Source organism: Pinus tabuliformis, chromosome 4_2 (genome assembly GCF_031772625.1).
Source record: "Pinus tabuliformis cultivar Carrire ecotype Pingquan chromosome 4_2, CPIR1, whole genome shotgun sequence".
In the NCBI taxonomy this organism is placed as follows: domain Eukaryota; kingdom Viridiplantae; phylum Streptophyta; class Pinopsida; order Pinales; family Pinaceae; genus Pinus; species Pinus tabuliformis.
In genome coordinates, this window is record NC_142304.1 from 1,008,116,408 (window position 1) to 1,008,124,739 (window position 8,332).

Below are 8,332 nucleotides of genomic sequence, written 5' to 3' on the forward strand. Positions count from 1 at the left end.
TTCATCCGGCTCCTCCTCGACCACCTCGCACCAGCCATATTTCTCCCTTTCCTCTGCAGACGGATAGGGCGCCATGTTGACATTGTCCCCCTGGGGTGTCGACACCGATTGAGGCTGAGGAAGGTTGGAAGCCTGCGCTGGAGCATCCGCTGGCGTCCCCTTGACATTCTCTGAACTTTCACCCGGGTACTTCCCCTTGCTGCAATGACCATCGCCATCATTCTGAGAATCCTCAAGGAAGAGAACTGAAACGTGGGCATTGATACGGGGTTTGTTCTGAGAGCTACTGAAGGTAAAAATGGCAGAACCAAAGGTGGGCATGGGTGCTGGGTCAGAATCTGGGCTACTGGAGTCCATGAATTGGCTGGTTTGGAGGGGGTTGGCCTCAGCAATTCGGTGGCAATGACAACGACAGCAATGGGTTTTTGATTCTTCGACTGGAGGACGAGAGGACCCTCCCCGGGCAGAGCCTCGACGGCTGAGCAATCGCTGTCGAGGCCTAACCATCTTTGCAGGCGCACCGGGGGTGAGGACCAGGGCAAAATAGGAAGGTTTATCCGGCTTGAGACGGCACCCGACAGTATTAAGACGGCACCCAACCAGCCTTTCAGAATAGCAATGGCCTCCAACAGACAGGGGGATGGCAAGAGCTTTTGCCCGAAGGACCAAAGACCAGGCAGGAGCCTGAATTCCGAATACAAAACACTGAGCTTGAACCATCGTCCCGCCACCTTTATTATTCTGTTCATCCCTACCTCGATCTTTGCTTGCCATAACTGCTCGCAGCAGGCGCTCCAATAACCCGGACGGAGCATTGAATTGCCTCCTCTGTTTGCCCGATCCTTTATTCCTTGGCGGCTTCCTCGCATTGAATGCCCAGCTTAGACATGAGGCAGCACATGGCTACCATGTGGCTCCTCATTACCACCTGTCGAGTCACCCGCATCCGGGGAAGCAGCATCTCTTTGGAGCAAGCTAGCACATTCCTGAGCCTGGTCATTGTTTGGAATGATAGTAGTGTTTCCTGTGAGAAGGGTATTCTCATTTTCCACCCCTATGTTAGCTAGGAGGTCAGCTACCTTGTTGCCTTCCCTTTTTATATGATTGAAGGAAATGGCCCTTTTATTGCGTAGCGCTAATTCGATGGCCTCCAACCTTGCTTCGAGCCTCCAACTGGCTGCGATTTTCCTTGCTTGAGAGCCATTCTGGAGGCGCTTGGCCATATTTATAAGGATCTGGGAGTCTCCTTCCACGATCAGGGGTTGAAGGTTGAGATTCCAAGCGAGAAGGAGCCCTTGCCAGAGTCCCTCAAGTTCAGCTGAGTTATTGGTATCCCACCCTATGTTGCCAAAGTATATCTGCAGGGGAGTGCCTTCATGATTTCTCAGAATTCCTCCAAAACCAGCCAATCCAGGATTGCCTTTGGAGGCACCATCGAAATTGAGTTTATAAAAATGCTCAGGGGGAGCGGTCCAAATGTTCTTGTCTATGAGACTGCTTTTGGAAGTTCCTTTCTTGTGTAGTTCCTGAGGCAGTTGCAGTTGCCAGTTGCCTAGAATGCCTTTCTCATTGTTTAGAGAAGGAAGATCCTCCTGTGTCCAGGGTCGGAGCATCAACGTTTCTGTGAGATTCCCACATAGCCTATTCCATATATCTTCGATCGAAGAGCGCTGGTTTTTGAATATACGTTTGTTCCTTTCCTTCCAGATGCTCCAGAGGACGAGCCCCGGGATTATATTCCACAAACAGTTGAGAAGCTCGCTTTTGTAAGGATTCTGTGGCCAGTGTCTTATGGTGTTGGTTATGTCGTTCTCCATTCTACATCTTTTTTGACATCTGAAGCTTACCTTTTCCCATATCTGATTGGCTAGTGGGCAGGTGTCCAGGAGGTGTTGGAGAGTTTCCTCATTTCGATTGCAGTTGGGGCAGATGGAGGGACCATGAAAGTTCCTTCTCCTTAGTTTGTCCCAAGTGAGGATTCTTTTATGTCCTACCAACCATAAGAAATAAGAGACTTTGGGCCAGGATTCAAAACCCCATATTTTGCTCCAGATTGGATCAGGAGGGGTGGTGATATTGCAAATGATTTTGTAAGCTTCTGTTGTGGTGAAGGTACCTTTTGGTTGATATCCCCATCTAAGGATGTCTCTGCCTTCGTCATGCCTAATGTTCCTTTTTCGCAACTCCTTCTCCAGCTCCTCAGCCTCCCGAAGATTTGTGTTATTTAATAGCTGATTGCCCTGTTTCCATTTCCTGAATCCGTTCTCTGTCTCCTGCATCCAAAACTGTCTGATCTTTTCTTGCTGCTGATCCTGCCTGTTGAATACCGGAGATGGATGAAGAACACAAGTGAGCTTTGGCATCTGGTTCCATGCATCAGTCCAGAATCTTGCCGTCCGTCCGTTCCTCACTTCCCAGAAGCTGTGCTGCTGAATTAACTGGTAGTGTTGTTTGGCAGCGTTCCAGATTAGCGAGCCTTTGTCAGTAGGAGTGAATCTGATGAGCTCTTCCTGTGGTCTATTATTGGCATATTTGGCTGTCCAGATTTTGACCCAAGGTTTTTCTGGATTAGTGACCCACTGCCACCAAATTTTTGCACTCATAATGGAGTTACTGTGCTCTGGGTCTCTTAGCCCAATGCCTCCTTTGTCTTTGGGCATGCAGACGGTGGACCATTTTACAAGTGCCCATTTGCGGTTAGTTGCCGAGCTGCCCCATAGGAAGTCACGCTGAAGATTCCTGATTCTTTTTAATACCCATTTCGGCGCTGCAAGGATTGAGAACAGATAAAGAGGCATTGCCTGAAGGACTGACTTAATGAGCACCACACGACTGGCCAAATTCAAAGTTCTGTGCGTCCAAAGGTTAAGACGGGCTTCCAGCTTCTCAATTAGAGAACGCCAAGAGGAGTGCTTTATGGCTGAAGCGGTTAGGGGGGCTCCAAGGTATTTGGAGGGGAGGGTAGCAGTGGGGAATCCTAGGATACGAGAAACCGCAGTCTTGACAGAAGGAGGAGTGTGAAAGAAAAAGATCTGCGATTTGGAGCAATTGACACTAGTGCCTGAGGCTTCAGAGAAGTCATTGAGCAAGGATTTTAAGCATGAGGCTTCTTGGACAGAAGGGTAGCCAAATAGCATGGTGTCATCAACAAACTGCTGATGAGAGGTCGCAGGGGTGTTGTGAACAGAGAGGCCTTTGAGCTGATGAGAGTGGAGGGCGTGTTTGATGTGACGACCAAGACCTTCAGCCATTAGAACAAAGAGGAAGGGGGAGAGGGGGTCCCCTTGCCTGATTCCTCGGGAAGGTTTGAAGGGGCGGGAGGGGATTCCGTTCACAAGGATGGAGAAGTGTGTGGAAGTGATTAGACTCATGATCCAACGGATCCAACTAGAACAAAATCCAAAGGCTTTTAGCATTTGCTGAATGTAGGTCCAACTAAGTTTATCAAAAGCTTTAGAGAGATCCAGCTTGAGAATCATACCTGCCTTCTTTGATTGCTTGAGGGAGTGTATTATCTCGTGCGTGAGGAGAATTCCATCCATGATCTGTCTCCCTTCCACGTACCCCGACTGTTCCGGAGAGATGAGCAGAGGCAAGAGGGGCTTTAGACGGTTTGCAATAACTTTAGATATGACTTTGTATATGACGTTGCAGAGAGCAATCGGCCTAAATTTGTCAGGGGTGATAGAATCCTCCTCTTTTGGGATAAGGGCAATGAAGGTGGAATTGAGAGAGGGAAGCAGCCAACGGAGGGCTCTTGATTCTTCTACAATTTGCCAGACCTCCAGTTTTATCATTTCCCAGAAGGTATGAAAGAACGTAGTGGTGAAACCATCCGGGCCAGGGGCCTTTCCTTCCTTAAGCTGGGACATGGCCTCATCCACCTCCTGGGCCAGAATAGGGCGAAGGAGAAGCTCATTATGTTCCTCCGTGATGAGCTTTGGCAAATTGTTGGTTATTCTATCAATTGCAGGTCGCCTGTCTCCTTCAGTCTCTTGATGGACATGATTGAAGTGATTAAGGAATTCCTCCTCAATTTCCTCATGCTTTTCTACTTTTGCCCCCCCTTTCTTTTGAATGAAAGGGATGCTGTTGTGCATTCTTCTTTGAACCGTGGTTCTATGAAAGAATTTGGTATTTCGCTCTCCTTCCTTCAGCCATCTGATTCTGGATTTTTGCTTCCAATATATTTCCTCCTTTCCTCAAGTTGGCTGTGGATGCGTCGTTCCTGTTCCAAAGTCGCCTCAGTGTGCCCCTCAGTGATTATTTTTTGTTGGAGTTCCGACAGTTCCCGGTTTAGGTCTTGTTGCGCTTTAAAGATGTTTCCAAAGATCTCCCTGTTCCACTGCTTTAGTTGATTTTTTAAAAACCTGAGCTTCTGTTGGAACTGATACATCTTGGACCCTTCTGGTGGGGTGAAGGATGTCCAAGTGGTCTTTACAAAGTCTTTAAACGTGGGATGCGAAAGCCAGAACTCTTCGAATCGGAAGGGTCTTCTGGTTTGGTCGCCTGGTCTTTGCCATTGGAGGGCAATCGGCCAGTGATCCGAACCTGTATGCGGAAGTATGGCAGCCGATATGTCTCCTCCGAGATGAACCGCATTATCTGATATGAGGAAGCGATCTAGTTTGGATGCTATTTGATGCTTACCAGCCCTTCGATTGCTCCATGTAAAAGTACCATTGCAAAAGGGCATATCTATGAGAGCGGTATTCTGAATGAAGTCCTTGAAGCGGGCATTTTCTTGTTCCATTATGTTTCTCCCCCCAATCTTCTCCTCTAGCTTGGTAATCATGTTAAAATCCCCTCCAATAATCCAGAGCGGGTGCCTCCTGTTGTTGTTCACAGCTTCTATTGTGTCGAGAAGCGCGATTTTGCTTCCTGTATATTTGTGCCCAGAATGTGGAAGGCTGCCTGGATGAGGTGATGAGAAGCGTGAAAATCTGATAGAATTAACGCTTGTGTGTTCCAGGCTATAGCAAGCCCTCCAGAAGCTCCAGAGGCATCAACCGCTACCGAACGACACCCTGGCCATGCTTTGGAGAGTATACTTCCTAAAGTAGAGCTGTTACATTTGGTTTCCTGGAGAAAGCAAAGTTGCGGCTTTTCCATTTTAATCATGTTTTTTAACATTCTGAGTTTACCAGGGCTATTGAGCCCTCTTAGGTTCCATGATACTAGCTTCATGGTTCAACTATTGATAGAGGGTTTATAGTACTTCGTCAATTTAGCATACCTGCCTGAGTCTACCAGGATTTTCCCTATCTCGATCGTTCGCTGAAGATCCGTTCTTCTTCCTCGCTTTTTGGTGTCTTTTGGAGGAAGGCGTCCATCCCAATGGCTTCCTGGTTGTATCCCTAGTTGATGCTGTTGATAGGCCCTCGCAATGACCACTTCCAGCTTGTTGAGTTGATTCTCTGGTATACTGTCGTATGCTTTCTTTTTGCATGCTAGTTCTAGTTCTAGAATGTCTAGGCCGTTCAGATCTATGCTTTCTGGTTCTTCTTCCATCTGTTGCACTTGGCTGCTGCCTTCCATATTAATTTCTAAGCCTTGAGGGGGATCTAGCTTTCCATCGACTTCCATATCCTTGTGTTTCCCTGCCGGCTCTCCCTGACCTTCTTTGAGGATGGCTGGAATGATAATGGGGATATGGAGTTTGGAGGGGGATGCTGAGTGAGAGGGTTGTGCTGAGGAAGAAGGAGGAGCAGGGCTAGTCTCGGAGATCGGGGGGTGCTCATCAGAGGTCTGGGCAAGAATTTCAAAGCTGTTCTTAGTAACTGGGCCATGGGCGTTATTTTGCTGGGGTTTAAACCCATTTGTGGGTTTTTTGTGCGCTCGCTTTCGGCTGGGGGCTTTGGAGAAGCCATCCTGGGTTAGGGTTTCGGAGGGATCAGGAGCGTTGGCTTTGGCATTCAGAGGGCAGTCCCTGAATAGATGCCCAAGAGCATGGCATTTTCTGCAGCGAAAGGGGACATGCTCATAGTCCAGAGGTTGTATCCATTCTTCGTCACGATGGGAGAGACTTACCGATTCTGGCAGAGCTTCGTTCAGCCGCATGAAGACGCAGATACGGGCATAAGAAGTATATCTGCGCATTTTAGTTTCTTCTGCCACCCTGATGTATTCCCCCAATCCATTTCCTATATCTTTGAGAATGTCCTCGTCCCAGTATTCATCTGGAAGTGAGTACATTCTGATCCAGACTGGCGCCCAAGTGAGATCTTCCTTATCCGGGTTAAATCTTGGTATCCATTCCCTCAAATACAGACCCGCTGAGTTAAAAAAATAGGGCCCTGCTCCCAAAATCCTGTATTTGTCCTCTAGACAGAAGAAGATCGTTGTGAAGAAGCCTTTCGGCCCTAGCTGCAGAGTAACATCTCCTTTGGGCTTCCATTTCGCCGCAATCCATCTGTATAAGGCTTTCTCTGTCGGCCAAAACCCTATAAACTTCCCAATAAGGGCATGATCCCTCATGTATTCGATTCGCTTGTCAATCTTGTGTCCCGGCAGCTCTATTCGGGGCCGTTCTTTGGCTATAGGCTTGCATGTTGTCGAGGAAACTTTCGGACCTTCTTCTGGTGTTTCCTTTCTATCTTGTGTGACTTTGGCTTTGTCCCTCCGACCTCCTGTTTCATTGTTTCCATGCTGTTGCCTGTTCTCTCTGTTCAAGATCTCCTTATCGACTGATCCAAAGACAAATGCCTGCTCAGGACCGTGCTGCGAAGGGGAGGGCTCTGATGCCCTCCCCTGAGGAGATTCCATCGGGTTGTTCTAGTACTCTGCAGTTCTGTTGCGATTCAGGCGTTTCGGTCCAGCCCGTGAATGGATCCAGTGCTGTACAGTCTGCGCCGTCGAGGTTTTCCTCAGAACCCTAATCCGAGCCTTATTAAGTTAATTTAAGTTAAGGTTAAGAAATTAATTTTTATTAATTATTAAATTATATCAAATAATTTTAAATTTTAAATTTTAAGATTTATTTTAAAATTAATTATGTTTTAAAATTGTTTTTTGTTAAATGATTGTGAAATAGATTGTGTTCGTAGAGATATTTAGTAAGAGTGAATTGAATAATATTCACAGATCCATCTACATTACCTGAAAATAATTAATAATAACTATCCCCTGAAAATAATTAATAATAACTATCCCACTATTAATTTGAAAATTAAATTATAATAAATTTTCACACTATTTAAAAATAAAAATAAAAATAAAATTAATTAAACCCGAAATTAATAGGGCTCGACTCATTTAGCATAAAACTGATTCACTTCGATCAAATTCTTACCTATTTGGTAAAAGCAAATCCATCTCCTCACCATAGCACATACTTTGAAGAACAACTCATTTTAAATTTCCTTATCTATTTCCAACCAAATATTTAAAAGTTTTTTTATCTTCGTTGGATTATCTTCTTACCCTGTGCTTGTTACGTTTCTATAGGGTTTGGTAAAATCAGAAAATGTTCTAATTTCATTTTGCTTAAGTTATTATCATCGTTATCCTCACCATTTGGGTCACTAGGGGCATGCCTTGCACACAATCTAACATGTGTTATTTTGTCGATGGGAAGGGGAATACCTTTTAGAGATGGGTTCAAAATTGGGTATGGGAATGGCCTAGGACATGATGAAATTAAAAAGAATAAGGATTTTCTTGTGAAGAATGTGGCACAAAAATATCATTAGTATTAATGATTTGCTGAGAAGAAACGACATTGAGATCGAGTTTGTTATATTAAAAATATATAATTTTTTATTATAATATGGTGTAATATTTAAACTTCTATTCATTATGTGTTTGATCATTAAAGTTTAATTGTAGTAGATAAAGGGAGAATTGAATCTGTGCCAAAAATTTGACAGAGGTTTTTAACCAATTAAATTATCAATCAACGCTAATTTGATTTTAAATACATATAATAATTAATAATATTTTAATATATTCATTTTTACATATAAAAATAAATTTTATATATTTTATTTTTAATAATTTTAAAATATAATTTGAACAATTTTAAATATATTTTTATTCAAAATTTAATATTTTATAAATTAAAAAAATATTTAAAATTTAAATCAATTTGATTCCAAATTACTCAAAACCCACTTTAAATTAACTTTAATTAAGTCCACGTTTCAAAGAATTAATTGTATCAATCCCACAACCCCAACCACTTGTAATAACTCATATAAACTACATTACATTAACTCATAAACTGCATTGATACACACCAAAATATATTCTATATAATATTACAATGATCCACACCCAAAATATCTATAAAAGTTTCGTCCTTAAGGCTATGCACATTTTGGAATAACTTTAT

The 8,332-nt window shown here is 44.0% G+C and overlaps 1 protein-coding gene across 1 annotated transcript; it reads right to left on the reverse strand.

Annotated features, from left to right (window-relative positions):
• Positions 1-4,153: 4,153 nt before the first annotated feature.
• Positions 4,154-6,765, reverse strand: LOC149173042 (uncharacterized). Its single transcript, XM_089426552.1, has 2 exons — positions 5,237-6,765; positions 4,154-4,943 (listed from the first exon to the last, which is right to left on the reverse strand). The coding sequence occupies exons 1-2, from the start codon at positions 6,763-6,765 to the stop codon at positions 4,154-4,156; spliced, it is 2,319 nt and encodes a 772-aa protein (XP_089282678.1).
• Between the last annotated feature and the right edge of the window lie 1,567 nt (positions 6,766-8,332).